Genomic DNA, 26681 nt, shown 5'->3' with positions numbered 1-26681 from the left:
AACACCAATGTGGTTGTGTCTTAACTGCTCCATGAAGTGGCCCACAAGTCAATTAGTTGCATGATGGTGCAACCAAGGCTAAGTGATAAATGTTGGCCTCGTCAGTGATGCTCATTTCTTGAGAATTAATATTGATAGAAGTGTACTCACCATTCATGCGTCTAATACAGATTCATGACATCAACAAGCAAACTCACTGCAAACAAAAAATTCCCATTCTTAAAATGGGAAAAAATTACAACAAAGTAACTTATTTCATCTGGTCCTCTTGCTCCTCATTGAAGTTGGTGGCATATTATGCTCTCTCAGCCTAATCATTGTCTTCTTTGCTCATCCAACGTGCTTACTTATGGCATTAGGATGGTACATAGATCTTAAAATGATTCCGGGATCAGATTCCAGATTTAGCAGTCACTTTATTCTTTTGCTGTTTTCTGTGCACTGGTAGATTCCTTCCTGTGCTACTCCTATGAATTTCTTAACCTGTTTAAACTACACAGCTCCACGACTGTATAGGAAGACGTCGAACAGGAATGTTTTTGGAATGCAGCAGGGAAAGACTAAACGAAACCCCTTATCCTTTTACGTCTATCATTTGGATAGGATTTTTAAAAAAAATATTGTCTTATAATATTGATTAGGAGTCTTTATTTATTCCCCATTGCATGTTTAGCAACATTTTTTGCAACTTCTGACAAAAGGTTGTTAGATTATCAAATAAATAAATCATTTTGAATATTATTGATCCCTCCAATATTTTCCCCGAAGGCACAACTGATGGTTCCACAGGCACTCACCATATTCCGGAATCTCACCGAAACGACAAATCTTCATTATGCTAGCCCAGGCACGGAGCAACTACTGAGCTAATCCTCACAGCTAAGCCTGATCCTCATCTCACCTGCCATCTGCACCTGGTACATGTCAAGAAGATAACACTGAACAGAGAAGCAGGTAAAAGGTCTGTCTAACGATTTTGTCCTTTGGCTTGGTCCAAGGTCCTCATGACACCTATACATGCCTGAACTGCTCTCGGCTGCAATCAGTTAACTCATTCTAAAGCAGGGATCGGACCTGCGTCATGACAGGCTATACTAGCCAGTATCACACTGAACCATGAATTAAGCTTCTAAACCATTGAGAGAGTTATTCAACCCTGTCCACAGTTTCTTTGATATTTTTCGAATCTTACTCAGTAAGGTGCTGAAACCCCATTTGGAGAGTTTCGCTATAATCTGTCTACATTCACTGAACAATTTCACAAGTCAATCCACTAAAGGAATATCCACATAAATATTTGCTTCTGAAGCCCTTCTTTTCCTTAAATGTCAGGAAGGAGTTGGCATTCTTTGCAGCTTCTTTGGCAGCGTCAACCACTCTCTGTTTTAACTTACCTTGAAGTTCTTTGTTCCTCCCATTGTTAGCACTTAATATTTTCCATTTGCAATCTGGTTTACCAAGGTTTTCGTCATTATCAGTTGCTGAGGAAAGATCATGGCTAACTCTTTAACATATGGATCTAGAACTGTCTTTCCCTTCCTTCAAGACATTCATCAGAAATACATATATATACAATGGGAACACAGAGTGTATCGTGGCCTGAAATGAGGTATGTGTACTAATTCATTGGAGATTAGAAGAATGAGAGGTGATCTTGAAGAAATATATTCTGATTCTAAGGGGCCCTGACTGTTGGGAGGATGACTCCTCTCAAGGGGAGATCTGGAACCCAACATTCTTCTAAAAATATGGCACCTCTCATTGAAGATGTAATTTCTTCTCTCAGATGATTGGAATTCTTTTTGAGAGGTAACAATCAAAATTGGGTCATTGAAAGTTGAGTTAGACTGATTTTTGAACAACTGGGGATACAAGGATTATGGGGGACAGACTGGAAGCATCAAGATCACTTTTAGATCAGTCCATGATTCTACTGAATGGTGGAGCAGGATCAAACAGTCAAATAGCCCACTCCTGCACTTGACTCATACCACCTTACAATTATAGTGTTTTTGGGCCAAGCATGTATTTACCTGTCCTAATATCCCCTTGGCTAGTTTGGTGTCAAATTTTGTTTGATGACACTTTGACAAAACACTGTAGGATGAAAGATGCTTTATAAGGGATGGCATAGTGGCTCAGTAGTTAGCACTGCTGCCTTATAGTGCCAGGAACACAGGTTTGATTCCAGCCTTGGGTAACTGCCTGTGTGGAGTTTGCACATTCTCCCCGTGTCTGTGTAGTTTTCCCCTGGATGCTCCAGTTTCCTCCCACAGTCCAAAGATGCATAAATTAGGTGGATTGGCCGTGCTAGAGTGTCCACGGATGTGCAAGCTAAGTGAATTAGCCATGGGAAATGCAGGGTTATAGGAATAGGGGGAGTTGGGTCTAGATGAGATGTTCTTCGGAGGGAAGCAATGGGCCGAACGGCCTACTTCCACACTGTAGGGATTCTAAACACAAATAGTGTACATGGGATGTGAAGAGAAAAAGATCACTTGATACAAGTGTTTCATGTTAAAGGTGTGCCAATGAGGTCACGCTAGCTCAAAGACCCAACTTAATGCTTGAAAACTGTATTTGACACTATTTGATTCGACCTCCTACGCATCTGCATTGTGCCATGGTCCATCAAGCCTCGACCCTATTTAATGTCAATTTTAAATACCAATTAACACTGGAACATTTTGGCAGCTCTTAGTACCTGAGAGAAAAAGTTTCTCCTACCCATGTATATCTATTAGTGAGAAATAGTCCATCAATTGAGCTTCGGCTGAGTTGAAGACAGTGACCTTGGATGCATTACTGGACTACTTGTTGGTGCTAATTGTTTCTGACTTTTAATGAAGCTTCAAGCATCATTAAATATGTTTCCTTTCCAAAAAAAAATTACATTTGTGTGACCCTATACCATTTTGCTATTAATTCTAATACTGCGAAAAGAGGCCATACTATATTTATCTGCAGTAATTTACACAGTTCCCTTCGTATGAAAATTTATAAAATAATGCGACACAAAACTATAGCTCTAGAATAACTGGTCATCTAAAAAAAAATCACAGTTATACAGAAGTAAAGAGAATTTTATATATATATATAATAGATCTGGTTACTTGTGACCTGTTCATATAACCTCACAAGTTGGAAGGGAGCTTAGACCGAACAGGTTCCAAATCAGAACCAAGGGATCCCTTCTGAGGACCAGTCTCGTCTTGAGATAACGTGGTTGGGAAAAATGCTCCAAGTGTTTGTCCTTGCGGTTGAGGTAAAGAACCTGATGACAACTGCCTGGGTAGAGTCATGCGCTCGGGGATGGAGCTGCACGGTTTACTCAAGCGTCTGGGTCTACTGAAGCCCGTCACACCGCCCGAGGCTTCTCTGCCCGAGGAAGGGCTGCTCTGATGAGTCAACTCTTGAGGCAAGGACGGCTGGGAGGCGGAGATCACCTTAAGGTCCTGTGTCAAGCGTCCGACTGGCGGCAGAGGAAGAGGAGGAGGAGGCGGCGGCGTGCTCTTGAGGGTGATGATCTGCTGAAGGGCCGGAGGGGTCAGGAGAGACGTGCGGGAGCCTGACGCTTCAGAGGAGCCGCCGTGGAATGTCCTTCTGGCGGCCGGGCTTGCGGGCGGAGGGCTCAGAGCACCGGGGGAGTAGCACGGCGTGACCGAGCGCTGTTGGAGCGGCGAGACCTGGACCCTGGGGCTCGGGTGGTGCCCCCTCCCGCTCTTTGCCGGCACCGGGAAGTGGGCTGAAGGAGAGCCCGGGGGCAGGGGGCTCGGGCAGAAGGGAGGGGAAGACGAGCCGGTGGTCGGCTGCAGGAACTGAAGGACGCCGGCGTGTCCCTGGGGCGCTCTGAGCCCCACCGCGGGGCCGCCTCCGGCTGGGCTCGGGCTGACCGACGATCCCAAAGACGGGGAAGGCTGGAGCCCCGGGGCCGGCGGCGGCGGCGGCTGTAGTTGGCTCAGGCTGCTGGAAGCCGAGCCTCCCTTCGGCTGGTGGGGGTGGAACAGAGCGGCCGAGGGCGACTCGGCGCTGGGGGTCTGCAGCTGGGAGGGGGCGCTGGACGGGGAGCCGGCCGACGAGGGTCCGGTGGTGGGCGCAGAGCACGGCATCCGCTTCGCCTGTTGCCCCAGAGAGTTCAGGATGGACACCGAAGGCTGGAACATGTTGCCCCGGAGTTGCGAATGGTGATGGTGGGTCAGTGTGATCGCCACTGAAGTGGTCGCCGCTGCTGTCTGCAGAGGGGCTTGAACCAGCGGGGTCCAGATAACCGGAGTAGGTGTGGAGACCGTGGGCACCGGGTTATTCTGGATGTTCTGAGCCATCTCCCTGTCGTGTTGCACGATCTGCTGGATGATCTCGCTCTCCTGATAGTTCAAGGCACCAGAGTTCAGGTCGTGCTGCACTTTGTGAAGCAAGATGGAATTTTTCTTGCCTGCGGAAACAGCAAGCGTGAACATGTTAGATGACTGTTTAACGAGATTGAAATCATTCAGCACAATTCACCAAAGAACCACAGGCGAAGTTGATATTTTCTTTTCCTCGTGTGAGATTGTGTAATCTCTGTCACCCATGTCTTAGTTTTATTTCCCTACCACCCTGCACTGCAGAAGTTCACCCAACATCCTTACACAGTGCCTTCCAAACACAGGGCCACCTCCATCTAGAAGGTCAAGGGCAGCAGATACATGGGAACATCACCACATCCAAGTTCCACTCCCAAGATCCTCACCACTCTGACTGGGAAATATATTGCTGTTCCTTCAGTGTCACTGGGTCAACACCCTGGAACTCCCTTCCTAAGGGCATTGTGGGTCAACCTTCAGCACATAGAAGGCAGTGGTTCAAGAAAGCAGCTCGCTACCACCTTCTCAAGAGCAACTAAGGATGGGCAATGCTGGACCAGTTATCAATGCCCACATCCCACAAATGAATAGTTAAAAAAAAGTGCTTGATGACCCACTTTAGTTCCCAGTCAAGAAACTGTGATGATGGCCTATTTCTGGACTATTAATCCAGAGACCCAGATAATGTTCTGGGGACCTGGGTTCAAATCCCACCACAGTGAATGGTGGAATTTGAATTCAACAAATATCTGGAATTAAGAGTCTAATGATGACCATGATTCCATTGCTGATTGTTGGTTGGGGTAACCCCATCTTGTTCACTAATGTTCTTCACCGAAGGAAACTGCCATCCTTATCTAGTCTGGCCTATGTGTGACTCCAGACCCACAGCAATGTGGTTGACTCTTACTTGCCCTCTGAGCAATAAATGCTGCCTAGCCTCAAATGAGGTCCTCATCCTGTTAACGAATTTTCAAAAATCTTGATTTTAAGACTCTTTTCCTTGCTTTCAAATGGCCTCACTCTTCCGTATCTCTGTAATCCTCTCCAGCTGCATAATCCTTTGAGATCTCTGTACATGTATATTTGGCCTATTGTGCGCCCCTCATTTTATACCATTGGTGACTATATGTTCGGTTACCTAGGCCTCAAGCTCTGAAATATCTTTCCTATACCTCTAATGCTGTCTTTAAACATTCTTTAAAATATATCATCTTGACCAAGTAGATCCTTAAGTGGCTCAGCATCATACTGTGAACTGTCTGCGATACACAGTGAGATGAGTTGTTACATTAAAGGCTCTATGGAAACATATAGTTATGAAGAAGAGTCATACTGGACTTGAAAAGTTAGCTTTGTTTCTGTCTCCACAGATGCTGCCAGAACTGCTAAGTTTCTTCAGCATTTCTGCTTTCATTTCAGATTTCTAGCATCTGCAGTATTTTGTTTTTATTACAGTAGTTGTTGGTTTCATCTGGAATGCATTGTCTGAAAGGGAAGACCAACTTTTAACATGGAATGGAATCCATAGCAAAATTTGGAGAGTCATGAGCAAAAATGCAAGAGAGTCCAGTGAAGTGGATAGCAAAGAAATTGAAACAAAGTCAGCCAGGTGGATCTCATAGAATATGAGTTCCCTGATTGGGGTCATTAGTCTGGTCCAATCAGGGAGCCCTGGCTGATAGATATAAACAGGAGTGTCAGAGGTTCTGTTCAGTTTAGGAGCTGGCTCTGAGCTAGCTGGGTCAGTGTCAGGCACTGTGCACATCTAAATAAAGGGTGAGTTGTTGATGGGATACTGACCTTCATGGAGTTTCTTCAGTCTCTTTATGTCACCCCATAATTGTTAAAGTGGAAGATTCACCATTTCACCATTTTCCTTTTCACCTGCAGCTTTTAGTAAAGTTATGCACGCTTTGATCCCAATGTTAACTTCCTCTAGCTCGTGGAATGTGAGCCAGTGAAGTGCGAGTGGTTAGGAGGAGTTAAAATAATGCCCATCACTTACCTCCTCTGATCCCCCTGCCTTGTCACCAACTTGAAGTATTAAACTTGAGCATGAGTCCTACTTTAAGACGATCTTAATCTGTAACATCTACTGCAGTTCTGAATGAGAGAACAGTTTTGAATGGAACTTTGTATTGATTTATTAAAATATAACTGCCATTGTTAAGATCAGCTTGTGCAATTCATTGAAAATTGCGTTGCGCATTTTGTCTACTTAAAGCTCACTTGTGCACATGTACCAGCAGAGGGAGTCTGCTAGGAAATAATAATTGATAATATAATAAAGGATCCCTGTTTAAAAGCTTGAGCAAATCTAGTTCTAAATGTCTCTGACTGATATCTAACTTGCTGTGTGTCAGAAATGTCACAGCTGTTCCCCACAGAGAATTCCCAGGTTTGCTCCCTGATATTTCTGACAGTACTGAGCCTTTAAGTGATGTGTTCTGTCCAGCCTCTCTTGCAGAGGGATGTGTAAGTCCAGATCCTGCCCACTCATGATTCATTTAAAGAAAAACACCCAGGGAGAACTGAAAAACTGCCTGTCTGAAGGAAGCATTTCGGCACCAATTTCTCAACACCCCTCTGCAAAAGAAACAGGACAGAATATATCTCTCAAAGGCACAGTACCATCACATATGGGACACCACTAAACCTCTCCTACTCTCCATGACTATTATGTCCTTAAAAATCCTACTTACTGTATCACATTCTGTTTTTTTACAATTCAGATTCCCTCTGCTGGTACATGTGCACAAGCAGCTTTAGGTTGACAAAATGCGCAAAGCAATTTTCAACAAATGCTACATATTGATCTAACAATGGCAGTCACATCATAGTAAATCAATGCGAAATTCCATTCAAAACTGTTCTCTCGCTCAGAACTCCAGTAGGTGTTGAAGGTAAGATCATGATCTGATGATAGCTGACATTATTTCCAGTCATGAACAAGCGAGTTGATGTTGAGTTAGTAATCATCTCAGTCAGACTTCAAAACCTGAACATGCTCCTTTCTGGTTTCAGAGCTATTGAGAGTTAGAAAGCCAGACTTCGATGTACCCAGGCTGTTTATCCTGGCCAGAGTTTGCCCCAGGAGAACTAAAGGACTGACTCGATCAGTGTGTCAATACAGAAAGGAAACAATCATTTTGGATACATTTCCAGTCGATGGTCAGTGACTTCTGGAGTAAATTGCACAAGTGGGAGATGAGAGACAGCTTGGTTGTATGATTAACAACTTGAGTTCAGAAAATAAACAGGGTATGCCAGTGAGATTGTTTCTTATGAAACTGCAGAGCGTGAGTTGGCACCTTCAGAAGTGGAAAGGACACTGGAATGGAAGGGTTGGGGAAATGCAGGAGAGATATAAAACACTGGAAGGAAAATTATCGTGAGTAGTTTGTGTCAGACTGTCGCAACAATCTGATTAAACCATATGATTAGCATTACTATCATCCTCTCCAGTGTTTAATGACACCAAGTAGCTAATTGAAGTATCAACTCAAAATCAGGCAATGAGTTCTCTTTCATCATTTAATTAAATGGCTGAACTGTAGGATGGCAATTGTCTCTCATCATGATACAGGGGATTCCGGGTTGCAAATCTATTTTCAAACATTTTCGCTCTGTCCATCAATGGGTACAGGAACATGAGTGATAGCAACAGGAGTCCTGAAAATTCCTAAAAGGGACCTGAGGGGCAACTTTTTCACGCAGAGGGTGGTGCATATATGGAAAGAGCTGTCAAAGGAAGTGTCAGAGGTGGATACAATTACAACATTTAAAAGACATCTGGAGAGGTACATTGATAGGAAAGATTTAGAGGGATATGGGCCAAATGCAGGCAAATGGAATTAATTAAGTTTAGGAAGCCTGGTTGGCATGGATGGGTTGGGTTGAAAGGTCTGTTTCCCTGCTGTAGGACTGTATGAGTCATTGTATTTGATGGAATGAGATTATCTCGATATCGAGATGGGTCTTGTTACGTTTCTTGTCTTATTCTGCTACACATCTCGCCATAACACTCATCACTCACACCCCTATAATGTATAAACCTTGTTATGTTTCAAAAAGATTGCACCTCAGTTGCTGAAATTCAAGAGAGTATAGTCCCGCTCTATTCAATCTCTACTCATAGGTCAGCCTTCTCATCCCAGGAGTCAATCCAATGAACCTTTCTGGTTCTCCTTCTGAAGACAACACATTCTTTATTAGGTGCAGAAACCAAACTGTATACTGTAATCCAGAAATTCATTCAAGGATTGTGGGCGTTGATGGCTGCCCATCCCTAATTGCCCTTGAGAAGAATGTGGTGAGTTGCCTCCATGAAAAGCAATAGTTCTTGGTGTGTAGGTAGACAGGCAGTTCCAGAATTTTGACTTAAGGACAGTGAAGGAACCGTGACAAAATTCTAAGTCAGGATGGTGTCTGGTTTGGAAGGGAAATGGCAGTGGGTGCTGTTCTCATGCCTCTGTTGTCCTTGTCATTCTAGGTGGTCAAGATTATGAGTTTGAAATGTGCTGTTGACCAAGCATCTTGTAGATTGTACTCTGCCACTGTGTGTCAGTCATGTAGGGAGTGGGTGTTAAAAGTGGTGGATAGCCAATCAAGCTGGTTATTTCGCCCTGGATGGTGTCAAGGTTCTTGAGTATTGTTGGTGCTACTTTCGTCTTGGCAAGGAGAATTACACTCCTGACTTGTGCCTTGTAGGTGGTGAATAGGTTTTGAGGAGACATGAGAGAGTAGGTCTATGTCTGATCCAGTTCAGCTTCAGGTAACCCCAGAGATTTGATACTGGGGGATTCAGTGAGGGTAATGCCATTGAATGTCTTGAGGAGATGGTTAGATTTTCTTTCTTGTTGGAGATAGTCATTGCCTGACATAAATTCTATTTGCCACTTGTCAGCTTAAACTTGGATATTGCCAGGTGTTGCTGCATTCTCCAAGGCTGACTTTTACCCACTCCTTTATCTGTCCAATTATTGTTCTCTCTCTCTTTGGACTCCATCTCCACCTTTCATTTAGTCCTTTCCCCTTCCCTCCACCCCTTCTCTAGCATATACACCAAGCTGTTCCTGGCTACAGTCAGTTCTGAAGGGTATCTAGATCCAAAACATTAACTCTGCTTTCTCCCCACAGATGCTGCCAGACCTGCTGAGTTTTTCCAAGAATTTCTGATTTTATTGCATTTGGACATGTAATACTTCAGGAACTGACGATTCACAGATGATGTTGAACACTGCACAATCATCAGGGAATATATCCATTTCTGATGTTATGGAGGGAAGGTCATTTTGCTTTTGGTTCCTGATTGTTTTTGGGATATGGGCAATGCTGAAAGAGCTGCAATTATTGCTTCTTGGCTCTGACACTTCTGAAGGTATAATGAAAGAAAGTTAATTATACATAGCTTAGGCCAGGCATGGGCAACAGTTGACTAAATTTGCTGATGCCTTTCATGAACCACTTAGATCCATAAAATAAATAGAAACACTCATGATCATTTAGCTGAAACTAAGTCACAAGAAGCTAGATATTCCAGTCAGCAGAGTGCCATTGGAGCAGTGCAGACTCAAATTGCACATTGGAACCATGAAGAATTCCTGATGCAGATGATTCCACGAGAATTGCTCAAGAACTTGAATTTTCCAATAAGCAATTCACCTGTGCCTAGAACCCCCCGAAAGAGTTCACCAAAGTCACAGAATTTACAGCTGACTTAAACAAATACTTACCCAGAAAACATTTGTGGATTATAGACCTATTCCAGGTCCTAGGTAATGATTGAACTGAACTCCCAATCACCACTGATTCCACTGTCCCCATCCCCAAATACACCTCCCCCAATGTCTTACACTGTTTGGACTCCTGACCAACAATGCCAGAACCTCCTTCCAGAATCTCCTTCTAACCCAATCTATTTCCAATGCCCCTCTAATCAAACCTGATGAACTGGCACCGATACATCTCCTAACCCCAACCCTCCAGAAATCTGACCTTGCCCCTCCCCTCCTCTTGGATTCCAACAACCCTCACCTCCTGATCAGGCCGACATTTACCCCCTTATTGTCTAACCAGCCCCCGGACAAGAGCTGACAGTGCATCCCAGTTCCTTGGCACCTGTGGACCCCCATCCTGGCCTGCCCATGCCTTCCCAGATGCAGACCTGACAGACCATAGATCCAATAACTCTTTCCTATCAAATGGATCCAACAATCTCCCCAGACTGTTCTCTCCACAACGACCCATGCCTGGTTCACTAGACCTAATGGCAAAATCTAACCCCAGTGACCTGAACCTCCCTCCCATGGACCCTCCCCTTCCCCTCCCACCTGATACTGCCCAACCATAACACTCATTAACCCATCAGAGACTCTACCTATTTGGCATTGCACTGACCTGGTATCCTACCCACCTGAAACCCAGCATCCCTCCTTACCCATCTGATGCACTACCTCTATCAACTGGCTGGCATTACCCAGGCACCTGGCATCTTCACCTTGCACTTACCTTGCATACTTAACATTTCACAGGAACTGTCAATGTGCCTGGCTGTACTGCCAGGCATTTAAATCATAGAAACTGGCAGCCGGACTGCTGCACAATAAAGGGGATGCTTTGCTGCTGGATTCACAGATTCCTGGACAGCTTCATAACAGGTAGTCCCTTCACAGCAATCTGTAGCCCTGAAGCCGCCTAAAGACAAGTAGGTACGTTATAATCTGAACAATTGGTACGGGGTTTACAGATCCTAATTGGAAGATCTAGTGGAGATTCAGGGAATTCAATTTGAATGTGTCGGAGGTGAATATCTAGACCACTAGCTGGAAATACATGACTGTAACTATGAGCCCAGCACACCTGTATGTGGGGCTAGATTCACCCCAGTGTTGCCTGCCAATGGTCTATATATGGCAACATCTTCTGGAATCCGAAGCCAATGCATCTGCAGCTTAGAGGGAACTTTGATACGGGGTTATCTTAACACTCTGAATTCTTAGGAAACTGGATATTAAGGTATCTGCTCTGGTCTGTGGGCAGGTGAGTAAAAGTCATTGCAGCCAGAGGAATACAGCATTGTCCTGGATTATATTAGCAAAGCGATAAAGGGAATGGTAGGGAGGTTGACCAAAAAAAAACCAAAGAACTGCGGATGCTGGAAATCAGAAACAAAATTAGAAATTGCTGCAAAAACTCAGCAGTTCTGAAGAAGGGTCACTGGACCCTAAATGTTAACTCTGCTTTCTTTCCAGAAATGCTGAGTTTTTCCAGCAATTTCTGATTTTGTTTCTGATGGAAAAGAAGAGGGTTTCACTGTTTTTTTGGAAATGCTTCTTTGGTCCCTGCAGTAGACTGCTGCACCCCCAGATGGTTCACACAATTAGCCAGTTGGAGGGCACAATGGGTGTGTGTGTGTGTGTGTGTGTGTGTGTTGTGTGTGTGTTGTGTGTGTGTGTGTGTGTGTGTATGCACGTGTATGTTTGTGTGTCTGTCTGTGAGACTGTATGTGCATGTGTGTATATGTATGTGTCTATGTGTGTATCTGTGCATGCATTTGTGCGTGTGTCTGTGAGAGTGTGTGTGTGTATACACGTGTATGTTTGTATGTCTGTCTGTGAGAGTGTGTGTGTATGTATGTGTCTATGTGTGTATCTGTGCATGCATTTGTGTGTGTGTCTGTCTGCGAGAGTGATTCCGTGTGTACGAGCATGTGTGTGTGCGAGCATGTGTGTGTGTGTGTCTGTGTGTGTATCTGTGTGTGGCTGTCTGTGTGGGGGTGTGTGTGTGAGTGTGTCTGTGTGTGTGTGTGTGTGTGTGTCTGTGTGTATGTGCATCTGTGTGTGTGTGACTGTCTATGTGTGTGAGAGAGAGATTGTGTGTGTGTGTGTGTGTGTCTTAGCCTCTTGGAAAGGGAATGACACTGGTTCCTGGCAAGAATCTGCACACCGAATAATTTAATGTGGTTGTTGCTCTACCCGACTGATGAGGAAACTGGCCTGCTCTTATAACCAACGATCTAGAGTGTGCTATGTTGCATTTTCTGTGGCCATCAAATTCTGGAGTGGGGCATGAACTCAAAACTTCTGTCCAGAGGTAATGACTCTACCCATTACACCGTAAATAACAAAATCTTGAAATAATATATTTTGTGAGCTATGCTGAATCAGAAGGCTAGGTCAGGTGTGTTTTCTATTAGGGAAAAGGGCATAGTGTGCATTAAAGTGCAAAATGAGTTCTTAGACTAACCGAAACACATTGTAGTATGTGCCAATTATAGCTCAGAGTTAATTTGACTTGATATTTCTTCCTAAACTTTCCTGCAATGTCAATTTGTAACTCAGACTTTTACTTCAAATAATAATAAACATGTGACTATAATATAGCTGTAACTTTTGTGAGATTAGCCAAGCCAAATCAGATTAAATTTTATGTTAAATGAGAAGTCATTCAAAGATTGCAAGGTTTTGCCATGCATTAATGGATTAATTCTAGTAATCCTTCTAGCTAGTAACAGAGGCATTAATCTACTGATTATTTGCAACATGTTAGTAAATCCTTTATCCCCATGGAGACATTACTGTCAAATGGGTGAATGGGTGAAGAGAAAATAATGCAAAGTTGTGTTCCTCAGAATTTTCTCCTCATCCTTAATGGTTTTATGCAATGAATGGAACCAAAATGTTTTAAAGGTTTCATTGCCTGTCAGTCTCAGTTGACTGATTGTATCTGGGGCAACAATAAAAAAATCTACGCTTCAGTGCTCATGTTTCAATGCAGGGAAAGGCTATCGGTCTGTGCCAGCTACAGATCCACGTGTGGATGTGCTCAAGGACAGCGTTGGGCTTTATGTGAGTTCTACCAAATAGTGCAGTTGTAGACTACTTCATAGGTGCCAGGAGTCACATGAGGATCACTATCTCTTGGGTGAGGTTTCAGAGGACAACTGAGGCCTTGGGTGAAAAGAGACAATTGGGAAAATAAGTTCCACTTTGGCCGATCTAGCATTTGAGATAATAGCCATAACGATCTACACACTGCCCAAAACAGCATAGCGGTTTTGCATTTTGCATTTTGCAACTTATTTAAAACCTAACTTGCTATATTCTCTACCGACCTCCACTTCTTAACTCCTCCACTAGAAAATTAATTGCACAAAGGCCCGCAGCTCACCCAGTGTCTGTCCCAGGCATTATGCAACTCCTTCTTCTGATTAATGGGAGGCAATGGCCTAGTCATATTATCTCTGCAGTGTGAATCGAGAAAACCTGGTAATGTTTTAGGGATCCACCTTTGAATCCCACTGTAGTAGGTGACAGAATTTGAATTCAATAATACTCTGGAAATAAGAGTCTAACGATGACCATTGTTGATTGTTGGAAAAATCCATCTAGTTCACTTGTGTCCTTCAGGGAAGGAAACTGCCATCCTTACCTGGGCCGGCCTACATGTGACTCCAGACCCACAGCAATGTGGTTGACTCTTAACTGTCCTGTAGGCAATTAGAAATGGGCAATAAATGGTAGCCTGGCCAGTGATGTCCTCATCCGTAAATAAATAAAAAAAATTCCTTTTATGCTTTATGTTCTTTGACCCTTCATCCATACAAGTCGATACTGGCAAGCCGCCATGCCATCATCTTGCCTACTCTTGGACTAATGTAGGCGCTATATCAGGCCTTCAACACTTCTCTGTGAAGCTGATAGATACCTGCAGTTTGCAAATTCCTGCCAGGCCACTTAGTGCACAGGGACAGACACGCACCTCACTCACCTCCATAGGACGTTTTTGTGCTGGTAGAGACACAGGTGCCTTATGGCACTATGCTTGCTTTCTTAGCGCTGACTCACTTTAGCGCTTACTTTGAGTCTGCCTGGCTCTTTCCAATTCACACTACGTTCTTAGTGTACCCTCACTGACGTCAGCACTGTCTGCTACCCTCTGTGTGGCTCATCTTGATGTCTTGGCACTTAAAAACTTTAGTTCTCAGTAATAGGCAGTCAACCTCTCTGGCTTGGATTATATTTTACCATCGAGGGAAGGATGGCAGCTTTTTTTAAATTATCTTGTGGGATGTCAGCATTGGTAGTTTGGCCAGCCTTCGTTGCCCATCCCTAGTTGCCCTTGTGAAGGTGGTGGAGAGCTCCCCTCTTGTACTGCTGCAGTCCACAATGCTTTAGAGAGGGAGTTCTAGGATTTTGATCCAGAGACATTGAAGGAACAGCAATTTCTTTGCAAGTCAGGATGGTGAGTGGTTTGAAGGAACCTAGAGGGGTGGTATTCCCATGTATTTGCTGCCCTTGTCCTTGTACAGGAGTCACAAATGGTGCTGAACATTGTACAATCATTGGTGAACATCCCCACTTCTGACCTTATGATGTGGGGAAGATCATTGATGAAACAGTTGAGGATGGTTGGGCCTAGGACTCTACCCTGGGGATCTCCTGCAAAGGTGTCCTAGAGTTGAGATGAATGACCTCCAACGACCGCAACTATCTTCTTATGTGCAGTTATGACTCTAACTCACAAAGAGTTTGATCCCGGGATTGTCATTGATTTCTGTTTTGCTATTGTCCAACCCTAATTGCCCTGGAGAAGTTGGTGGTAAGCAATACACAAATGGTAGGAAAATGGATATCTCTTCCATTAGTAGCATTTGATGCTGGTCAAGTATTAATTTGAAATCTGAGATTTATAGAATTTTGCTAATCAAAAGAAAGACTTTAACAAGGTTTGTCATTGTTGTCATCACAGGGTGGTCCATCTTTTTTTGTAGACTTTCCATCAATTATTACAAATGAGTGTTTTGCTAGACCATTTCAGAGGGCAGTTAAGAATCAACCACATCTGGGTCTGGAGTCACATGTAGGCCAGACCAGGTAAGGATAGCAGTTTCTTTCCCTAAAGGGCATTAGTGGAGCAGATGATTTTTTTTTTCCTGACAATTGGTAGCACTTTTATGGTCATCATTAGACATTTGACCTCAGAATTGTTATTAAATTCAAACTGCACTATCTGCAATGGTTGGATTCAAACCAAATCCTAAAAGCATTTACCTGGTCCTCTGGATTAACAGTCTAGCGATAGTACCACTAGGCCATCATCAAGGGCTTCAGCTTAAATGGGAGGAGATGGGGGTGGTTGAAAGGTTCATTGGGGCCACAGGGACAGCAACACAAAGGTGACATAAAGGATGGGGGGATATTTGTGAGTCACAGGCAGAGGCTGCAAGTCACTCACACTGAAACAAAGATGGCACTTTGTCAGATCAAAACTCAACCACATAATCACTAAACAAAATGGCTACAAGTGCATGCAAAGTAGGCAGAATAAAAGACTTTCTTTCTTTAGGAGCGAAGTAAAAGTTCTGAATTCTGAGGTCCTGTTAAGGGCAATTGTGGAAACCATGGAGCATCGAACATAGGCCAATCATGATGCCATTCAGAAGTAATCCCATCTGGCTATACCTGGTCCATATCGCTCTATTCCCTGCCTGTTCTTGTGTCTATCTAAATACCTCTTAAATGTTGCCATCATGTCTGCTTTGACTACCTCCCCTGGCAGCACATTCCAGACACCTGCCACCCTCCATGTAAAAAACATTGCTTGCATATCTCTCTTAATTTTTTCCCCTCTTACCTTAAACCTATGCCCCCCAGTATTTGATATTTGCACCCTGGGAAAAAGACTCCAACTATCCATCCTATCCATGCCTTTCATAGTTTATATACTTCTGTTAAATCACCCCTCAGCCTGCTATGCTGTAGTGAAACAATCTAAGTTTGTCCAACCTCTCCTTATAGCTAATACACTGCAATCCAGGCAACATCTTGGTAAACCTCTTTTGCACCCTCGCTGAAGCCTCCACTTCCTTCTTATAGTGTGAGGACTAGAACTGCACATGATACTCCAAATGTGGCCTAACTAAAGTCTTAAATAGCTGCAAAATGACTTGACAAGTTTTATACTCAATGCTCCAAACAATGAAGGCAAGCATGCTGTGCACCTTCCCTACCGTCTTATCTACTTGTCTTGCCATTTTCAGGGAGCTATGGACTTGCACCCCAAGATCCCTCTGTATATTAACGCTCCTAAGAGTCCTACCATTAACTGAATGCTTTCCTTTTGCATTTGACCTACCAAAATTCATCACCTCACAATTGTCCAAATTAAACTCCATCTGCTATTTCTCTGTCCAACTTTCCAACTGATCTATATCCTGTTGTATCCTTTGATAACCTTCCTCACCATCCAAAGCTCAAGCAATTTTCATTTCATCTGCAAACTTACTAAACAGACCACCTACATTTTCATCTAAGTCACTTAAAGCATATCTCCACTGATTAAGTCATGCTGTGCATCAGGGTTTAATTTCCACTTCATCAACAGGTCATTCGTTATCGATGGATGCAGATAATAAATCATAGGCATGACATTGTGTTCACTAATTGCCTCCTTGTCATGTCAGCTAAATGGGTGTCAGGAGAACAAGGAACTTAAAAGTGACACCTGAATTTTCCATTCCACAATCACATTTCAAAGGTAAATGTAAAGTCATCCTGGTCCCACCATGATATCGGCCTGTTCTCTCATTAGAGAGAGATGTCAGGTGGTGAATTTAAATTGAGGGCACATGGTAACCTCAGTTGGTGTGGGAACATAGCCAATACTGGAAAGACAGCACTTCACTCCCTCCACCACAGACGCTCAGTAGCAGCAGTGTGTACCATCTACAAGATGCCCTGCAGAAATTCACCAAAGATCCTCAGACAGCACCTTCCAAACCCACAATCACTTCCATCTAGAAGGACAAGGGCAGCAGATATATGGGAACACCACCACCTCCAAGTTCCCCTCCAAGTCACTCACCATCCTGACTTGGAAATATATCGTTGTTCCTTCACTGTCGCTGGCTCAAAATCCTGGAATTCCCTCTCTAATAGCATTGTGGGTCAACCCACAGCAGGAGGAATGCAACAATTCAAGAAGGCAGCTCACCACCTTCTCAAGGGCAACTAGGAATGGGCAGTAAATGCTGGCCAGCCAGCAACACCCACATCCCACAAAATGAATAAAAAAAAGCTTTCCATTTGTCAGAATTTCACATTGACATGCAAGGCCATGGTTGACACTTAACCTGTCTGAGTATTTTTATGTTATTCATTCATGGAATGCCTAGGCATATTGCCCATCTCTAATTGCCCAGAGGACAGTTGAGGGATCGAGTCACCATAGTTTTGCCAGACCATAGCGCTGCGCTCTCATTGGAGAGAGATAACTGGTGATGGTTTAACCTGAGGGTCACTGCACCTCAGGCAAGGGGTGAGGTTGAGAAGGAAAGCCCTTCGTGGTAACTTCAGCTAGTGTGGGAATTGAATCCACGCTGTTGGCATCACACTGCTGCACAAACCAACCATCCAGCCAACTGAGCAAAACTGACCCAATTGTTAACACAGTGTGGGGCAGGAGGAACACAGCAGGCCAGGCAACATCAGAGGAGCAGGAAGGCTGATGTTTTGGGTCTGAAGAAGGTCCCGGATCCGAAACATCAGCTTTTGTGCTCCTCTGATGCTGCCTGGCCTGCTGTGTTCCTCCAGCTCCACACTGTGTTATTTCAGACTCCAGCATCTGCAGTTCCTACTATCTCTGACCCAATAGTTAGAAGTCTACACATTGCTGTCAGAATGGAGTCTCATATAGACCAGAGAATGATGGAAGTTTGCTTCCCTAAAGGATATTAGATGTTTTCTCCCTCTGGCAATCAACAACAGATTCATGGTCATCATTGGATTCTTAATTCAAGGTGTTTTTGTTAATTATTGAATTCAAATTCCTTAACCTGCCATTACAGGATTCAAACCCAAGCCCTCTGGAATATTACATGGATCTCTAGATTAACAGTGCAGTGATAATACCACTAGACTATGGCCTCTCCATTGTCCTAAATGCCCCTCCCATGGTTACCAAGGCCAAGAGCGAGACTTGAAACTTTCCAGACTACCTTGTACTCTATTAGTCTGTTCTCTGCAAATGAACAAGTGACTTCTTTATAGGGCACGGTTTGCATGAGAATTGAGCTGATCATGCTAGACCTTTGCTGAATGAAAGGCATTGAGAAAGATTTCTAATGTTCATAGAATGCAAGAAGCACTTCAGTGAGTCACTTATCAATGATCTGTTTGTTGTGGGATTTAGCACTGTTCTGGTTCCTACACAGCAATATTTAAATGCAGATTAAACTATTGAAGATTAGAAATTGCAGAACAACAACACCAATTTTAATACCTCAAGTGGTAATCATGTTCAAAATGGCGTTTAATCCCAAAATTATCCACAAGTAACAAACAAAACCCAGGTCCATTTTTAAACATCATTTACACTATTGATTTGAGCAGTGAGTAAAGAAAGGCAGGATTATGTCTGCTGTTTGACCATTTTCGCATATTTACGCAATTAGCTCATTTCAATACCTATACATTGAGCAGGTAGAATTACATAGAATCACACAGAATTTACAGCAAGGGTATAGGCCACTCTGACCAATTGATTCACATTATTTGTAGAATGTAGCCCTGCAGTTTGAGTGACACCAGACAAACTGCAAGATTCAAGAAGGCAGCTCACCATCACCTTCTCCAGGGCAATTAGGAATGGGCAAAAAATGCTGGCCCAACCCATGATGCCTATATGCCATGAATTAATTTTTACAAAATGACTTATGGTAAAATATCTAAGAGGAAGACCATGAGGTGAAATTATGCAAACTGTCAACTGGATATTACCTAATTAACAGGCTTTTTATAGAGTCATAGAGCTGAGCAGCACTGAAACAGATCCTTGGTTCAACTCATCCATGCTGACCAGATATCCTAAATTAATCTAGTCCTATTTGCCAGCATTTGGCCCATATCCCTCTAAGCCCTTCCTATTCAAGTACCCATCCAGATGTCTTTAAAATGTCATTATTGTACCAGCCCCCACCACTTCCTTTGGCATTTCATTCCATACACTCACCACCCTCTGCATGCTTTTTAGGTCCCTTAAAAATTTTTCCCCTCTCACCTTAAACCTATGCCCTCTGGTTTGGACTTTCCTGCCTGGGAAAATGACATTGAATATTTAGCCTATCCATGCCAAGTTTTGATCAAAACTTTTGGGTTATTGAGGTGAACTGGTGGGTGGATTGAGATAAATATTTCTATTGGTTGCAGACGCTAGGACTAGGGATCATGGCCTAAGACCTTGAAGGAGGTGTTTTGGGAATAAAGTCAGGAAACACGATTTTTCTTTTATTTGTACATGGATGGGGTTGTGGAAATTGCTGGCAAACTCGGCATTTGTGCTCATCTCTAACTGCACTTGGAGAAGCTGGTAGGCTGCACACAAAAGGTGGCAAAAACCTGGAAATGCCTTCAATAATTGGCAGTTAATGCTGATCAGCTGTTAACGTGAAATCTGGGATTGGTGGAATTTTGCCAGTCAATATTTTTAAAGGATAAAGGGAAAAGGCAAGGACCTGGAGTTAGTTTATGACTGGACTATGAATTGATATGAACTGGCTCTAATCTCACATACACAAATAATTACAGTGAAAAGTTTGCAAGTTGCCACTTATGACACCATTTTAGTACCAAGGTACCTCAGTAAAGATTCTTCAGTACAAGTTCTTTGGGAAAAAAATTGGAAAAATAATGAAATAAAAAAGTTCAGCATTATATATTGCAGGAATAAATTAGACAAGTAGAGAAATAATAATGTTCAGAACAACAGTCCTTCCAGCCCAGTCCACGCTGGCACCTAGCCTTTAGTTCACACCTTATTGTTGAGCAGTGAAACAGACTCAAATGGATAAATGATCACCTCTTGTTTCTGTGCTGCAGAAGCCTCCTTCTAGCTCTTGTTATTCAACCCCATCAGCGTAACCTTCAATTCCCTTCTCCCTCAAGTGCTTATCTTCCTTTCCTTTAAGTGCACTAACCCTTTTACTTTACTTACTCCTTATGGTGGTTAGTTTTGGATTCTAACCACTCTCTGAGTAGGACAATTTGTACTGAATTTCTTTAAGTGCGACCACTTTCATTAGTGCAGTTGAGGACATGGGTTAACCTGAGGAAGGCGGGAGAATCTATGACAATGACAATCACTTTAGCATCAATGGGGAGGGGAGTGGAACAGCGCAGCACAATGTCTAAGCTTTAGGGTTGGGCTCAGGGAGCAGTGTTGGGAAATGAAGTCGTAATTCAAATAGGTGAGTGGGATCGTGTAGAGGCTCCATACTGGTGGCCTCAACTGGGAAAGAAACATGGAGGTTCAGGGAGGCTCCTTGACTACCAGACTGTGACTCACAGCGCCAAATGCAGCCCACATTGTCTTCCACTCTTGTGTGAATCGTAAGTGCGCACTAGAAATGGCTGTGACCACACCCAGAGTAGGTGGAGTAACAGGGTTGTTTCTATCTGTTATGGAACTGCCGAACCCCCTCAAAATATATCAAGAAGATAGCCCAGACCCTAACTTTTATCTCACTTAAAGGTAAGCGTAAGTCACTGTGTTCCAGATATGATTCAATTTGTCAAATTACTAGGCTTTAAGTAAGACACACTTTATTCTAACTTTACAGTTGAAATGCAGAAAAGCATGGAATTTCTAGAGGCCTGGTTCTCCACTAAGAAGGCCATCAACAAACACATAGAACTAGACCCCATATGTACACCACTGCAATGAAAACCAGAAACGAGGTAATCAAATCCAAAGGACACCAGAGTTTAAATACCAGGTGGGAAAACACAACAATGCCTCATCGGAGGCTGCACTGATGATGTTACCCTGGAGGGTAATGAAAGATCAGCGAACTAACGAACCAGCTCGGCGAGCCAACCAACCACAGCATCCACAACCCGAGCTACAAATCTACTCAAGATCCTTATTAAGAACCTGCTTTGTTTCTGATATTCCTCACACAGGTTCAGTGGAAACGTGACCAGTGAACCCAGACCGAGCAGGGGTTATCGTCACCATTGCTGCGCTGTGCACAGAGACGTGGAGGAGGTACTTATGTGGCAGCAACCAGCAAAAACCTGCAACTGATGCTGAAAACGCTGTGTGTGCCTCAATGCTGTCCTCTGTGCAGCTGCAGAAAGCAAAGTGTGGTTGGGACAGACGCTCGAGAGCTGGGAGAGCAACAGAAGTCCCCCGAGGAAGAAGTTGATGACATTAAGCAGGGGGAACATCACCTTGTGAACATAAGAACATAAGAAATAGGAGTAGCAGATTTATTGAGCTGGCTCTGCCATTCAATAAGATCATGGCTGATCTTTCCGTGGACTCAGCTCCAATTACCCGCCTGCTCACTGTAACAATATCTTTACCATTCAAAAATCTATCCATCTTTGCCTTATAAACATTCAATGAGGAAGCCTCAACTGCTTCACTGGACAGGGAATTCCAGATTCTTAACCCTTTGGGTGAAGAAGTTCCTCCTCAACTCAGTCCCAAATCTGCTCCCCCTTATTTTGAGGCTGTGCCCCCGGTTCTAGTTTCACCTCAAAGATGGAGCACTGCAGCAAAAGGCACAACAAGGCAGACAGGGCTCAATTGACACTCACTTCCAATAAAACCATTGAATCCCTACAGTGTGGAAACAGGCCTTTTGGCCCAACAAGTCCACACTGACTCTCAGAGCATCCCACCCAGACCCATCCCCCGATAACCCACCTAATCTACACATCCCTGAACACTAGGGGCAAATTAGCACGGCCAATCCACCCTAACCTGCACATCTTTGGACTGTGGGAGGAAACTGGAGCACCCGGAGAAAACCTACACAGACACGGGGAGAATGTGCAAACTGCACACAGACAGTCACCCGAGGGTGGAATTGAACCCAGGTCCCTGGTGCTGTGAGGCAGGTGGAAACTGAATACAGTGGTCACTCACTGATTATAAATTTGTTGTTAATCTTTCTATTCTCAGATGCAGTTTTTCTTTACTTTTGCTGTTGCTGAATGAAAGCAAATGTTTTCAACCGTGTGAAGGTTTTCTGGTCTGTAATACTCCCACATTAAACAACAAGAATATTTTAGGTTACATTGCACATTAGGAAAACAGTAGACACCCTTAGACTGGATTCTAAGATAAAATGATATTAAGGATAGCTTGACTCTTAAATTGCAAAATATTTACAACTTTTCTTTAATTCTTTTACAGGATGAGGGCATCACTGGCTAGGCCAGCATTTATTGCCCATCCCTAATTGCCCAGAGGGCAGTTAAGAGTCAACCACATTGCTGTGGAACCACATGTAGGCCAGACCAGGTAAGGATGGCAGTTTCCTTCCCTAAAGGACATTAATTAACCAGATGGGATTTTCCTGACAATTGGCAATAGTTTCATGGTCATCATTTCCTGGTCTGGCTTACATGTGACTCCAGACCCACAACAATGTGGTTGACTCTCAACTGCCTTCTGGGCAATTAGGGATGGGCCACAAATGTCGCTGCCTAGCCAGCGATGCCCTCATCCCATGAATGAATAAAGAAATAATACCACTAGGCCATTGCCTGCCCCTAGTTTGCATTTACAATGAAAGGTTAGATGGCCACCAATGGGTCCTGAGAAGTGTTCCTTTCACTGTCTGTACTGACCTGGTGTGTGGCTGGAATTTTAAAACTCCGCCAGTGCCGGAAGTTCCTGGCAGTGGTCAATTCTTCAGCTGTTGCTGAGCGGAAAACAGGATGAGCGCTGTGCACAACTGATGAGGTGAGTGCCGAGAATTAGGTGAGGAAGAAACTCAGAGAGAAATCCTCCACGCCACTGGCCAGAATTGACATTCAGCCGAATTGTAGCAAAGTTCAGTGCGAGCGGTCAAGGTGGTGGACATGTTGCTGCTTGGCATTTTGCTGTGTCATTTGTCACACCTACAGTACATAGCTGCAATTTATGCAGCAAACATCCTTCAACCAAATAACCAAGCTGAAAGTCTAAGGGGACCAGTCCTCAGTCCTGTCAATGGAGACCAGGGTCAGTTTAGGGGCTGGTCCATCCTTGCACAGAAAATGTGTTGAGGTCTCACAAGTGAGCCAGTAGGAATTGCAGAGGGAAGGAAGGGTTAGTAGTTTGGAGGGATGAGAGTCATTGAGGGAAGATGTTGCATGTAATATTAAGAGTGGAAGTCTATAAGCCTTGGTTAGAGATGGGTGCAGTGGCAGAGTTCGAATGAGTGTGAGGTAGCAGAGGGAAGATAGAGGAACTTTCCCTTGCAGAATGCAGAAGGCCAAAAGCCTTCATGTGGCATTACTGCATGTTCCTCCAGATCACATTGACCACTTCAGACCTGGTTTTGAAATGGTGGGATGAAATATGGGCATGAACGCCAAAAGGACCTAGTACTTTGGCCGCTGCTGAGTACAAGATTGTGTGAGAACAGCGCTGCAGAGGTGAGGGTGCACACTTAATGAGGTGAGCAGTGTAAAATCGGGTGAGAAATGTCACTGGGGCTCATGGAGGGAAACCCGTCGTGAAAGTCCCTGAAATCCATGCTTTGGGAAAATTTCAGTGCTGTATTTCTATTTCAGCCCCGATTTTTAGGGTGTCTGTGCCTCAGATAAAGTGATATATCTAATTTCTGACATAAATTTCTTTGCATTATGGCTCCCCACTGGGCACTGCTGAATGGACCCTGGTATTTAATACATGCAAAATTCAGATGAAAGACTGCAGTCTGTGATAGGAATGCATGCGCTTTTCTTTAAAAAGCACTTTATGAAATTGGAATGCCGTCAATCTCCGTTATTGCTATTTTACAAGAGAGAAGCATAATCAAGATATTTATACAGAAGATCAAAAGTTCTTGTGATAAAGGCACTGTCAAGTGTAATGTTCAGCCTGGCAGAACAGACATTACAGAACAATGCAGGACTAGCAAAAGGCAAACTTTTACGTAAATGGAGACAGACTCCAAATCCGTGAAGCACAGAGGGATTTGGTTGACCTTGTGGATCAAACACAAAATGTAAGCATGCAGATGCAGTGAGTAATTAAGAAGACAAACACATATTTGGCCTTAAATGCCAAGGGAGTGGTTGGAGCTAAAAAGTACAGAACTTTTGTACCACTGTACTGGGTGTTTTCTGCACCTGAAGGACTGCATACAGTGTGGTCCCCATATCTGAAGGGTGTGCGAAGGGGTAAAGGGTGTCAAATTAGCTCGTTGATAAGTTTAATTGACACTCATCTGCTTTTCCCTTGTTAATCCTTTCCCACTGTTAAGAGATTGACACATGGCCTCTCTGGCAATTAAGTGGGCCTGGCTTCTATGCTTCCTGGCACGAGGGGAATTTCCAACTCAAATTTCATAGGGAACAACATCATTAAGAATTATCATTTCACAGCATATAATGGATTAATATTAATGAAACTTCTCCTGACCCACATTCGGAGTGTGAGTCGGATTGTTATTTAAGCTTTCTCAGTCAAATAAGGATTCCTCAAACTGGCTAGCCGTGGCATTGAAGTCTAAAACATTGATGACATTACATTGCGAACTCTGCCAGTGTGTGAACATTCAATTTTGGATTATACCTAAATTATTGGCTTAAATACCTATTAAAAATAAATTGCACTCGGGTTAAAGATTCAAGGAATACAGAACACTGCCCACTCATTAAACAGACTAATCTGCATTTCCCCTTCTGCTGTTTGAATGCAGTCCTAAAATTATAATATTGAAATATTACTTCACAGAAAATAATGGGGCTGCTGGTGTTTAATATTTATGAAATTCAACCTTCCCTGACCCAGAAAATATCAGCATTTTGCAAACATTTATTCACACTGTTGGTCGCTGACAAGGGGAGAATGATGAATTCAGTAACCATGGGATCATCAGCCTATCATTGATGATGAGGACCACTTTAGAGACAGTGTTCTGAATTTTCTGATGGACAGATGGTCATTACTGCAGTGTAGATGGATGTTGTGCTTGGGGACCTTGCAGAAGCCCCAACATAGCAGACACCAGGGGAAATGTTCAGGAAATTGACAATTCTGATAGGTCTTTCCCCAATGATTGGATCCCTCCAAAGGTATCCATTTAAATACAGAAATTTGGAGGGTTCCAGGCTGTTAAGTAAATAGTTATGCAGGTAAAACTTAGGAATTAAAAAGCTAGTCTAACTACTGGGTAAGTATTAAAATTAGCTCCTCCCACAACTTACCACACCACCTCCAGACACCCTACGCTCTGAACTTGATTCGATATTTCCCATCCACCCTGACTGGCCCTAAACATTCCATCAGTTCACTGTGCCCTTCCCTTATTCCTTGACATTTACCAACTTACCTGGCATCCTACACACCTGTGATTCAGGCACCCAGACCACTAGCAATCCACCCCTTATCCACCTGGCACCTTGGCAAACTACCTACCTAGCACCCTGCGCTCACAATTACCTTAAATTTTTAATAAACCAAAAGAACTGTGGATGTTAACTCTGATTTCTCTCCACAGATGCTGCCAGGCCTGCTGAGCTTTTCCAGCAATTTCTATTTTTGAGCTTTAAATAATCACCCTCTCACAGGAACTGTTAAAGCGGCTGGCTCTCATGCTGCCCATGTAAGTTTAAGAATACGGCAACTTGTTAGTCGTGAGTAAGTTGTTGGAGGAGATTCTGAGGGACAGGATTTACATGCATTGGGAAAGGCAAGGACTGTTCAAGGATAGTCAACATGGCTTTGTGCCTGGGAAATCGTGTGTCACTGACATGATTGAGTTTTTTAAAGAGGTAACAGGGAAGACTGATGAAGGCAAAGTGGCAGATGTTGTCTGTATGGATTTCAGCAAAGCATTTGACAAGGTTCCACATGGCAGACTGGTTAGTAAGGTTAGATCACATGGGATCCAGGGGGTGCTGGCTAATTGGATACAAAATTGGCTTGAAGGTAGGAGACAGAGGGTGGTGATGGTCGTGCTTTTCAGACTGGAGGTCTGTGAGGTCAGTGTGCTGGGTCCACAGCTTTTCGTCATTTATATAAATAATTTGCAAATGAATATATGGTTAGTAAGAATGCAGATGACACAGGTGGTGTAGCGGACAGTGAAGAAGCTTATCTCAGAATATAACAGGACATGTTCAGATGGGCCAATGAATGGCAGATAGAGTTTAATTTAGATGAATGTGAGGTGTGCATTTGGTAAGGCAAACCAGGGCAGGACTTAAACAATTAATGGTAGGACGTGTTGCTGAACAAAGCGACCTAGGGGTGCAGGTGCATAGTTTCTTGAAAGTGGAGTCACAGGTAGACAGGACTGTGAAGAAGCATTCAGCATGCTTGCCTTCA

At 43.6% G+C, this 26681-nt stretch overlaps 1 protein-coding gene across 1 annotated transcript in view; it reads right to left on the bottom strand.

Moving 5' to 3' along the window:
- Window positions 1-2879: 2879 nt before the first annotated feature.
- hcn4 (hyperpolarization activated cyclic nucleotide-gated potassium channel 4) overlaps window positions 2880-26681 on the bottom strand; it is a 352489-nt gene continuing 328687 nt past the window's right edge. The window contains exon 8 of the mRNA XM_048617159.1: window positions 2880-4432. Coding sequence (XP_048473116.1) covers window positions 3135-4432 — 1298 coding nt within the window. The 3' untranslated portion in view covers window positions 2880-3134. The remainder of the gene's footprint in view (window positions 4433-26681) is intronic.

Source organism: Rhincodon typus, chromosome 36 (assembly GCF_021869965.1).
Source record: "Rhincodon typus isolate 14 chromosome 36, sRhiTyp1.1, whole genome shotgun sequence".
Classification (NCBI taxonomy): Eukaryota; Metazoa; Chordata; class Chondrichthyes; order Orectolobiformes; family Rhincodontidae; genus Rhincodon; species Rhincodon typus.
The sequence above is the reverse complement of the archived record's forward strand: the minus strand, read 5'-3'. Positions and strand labels throughout refer to the sequence as shown.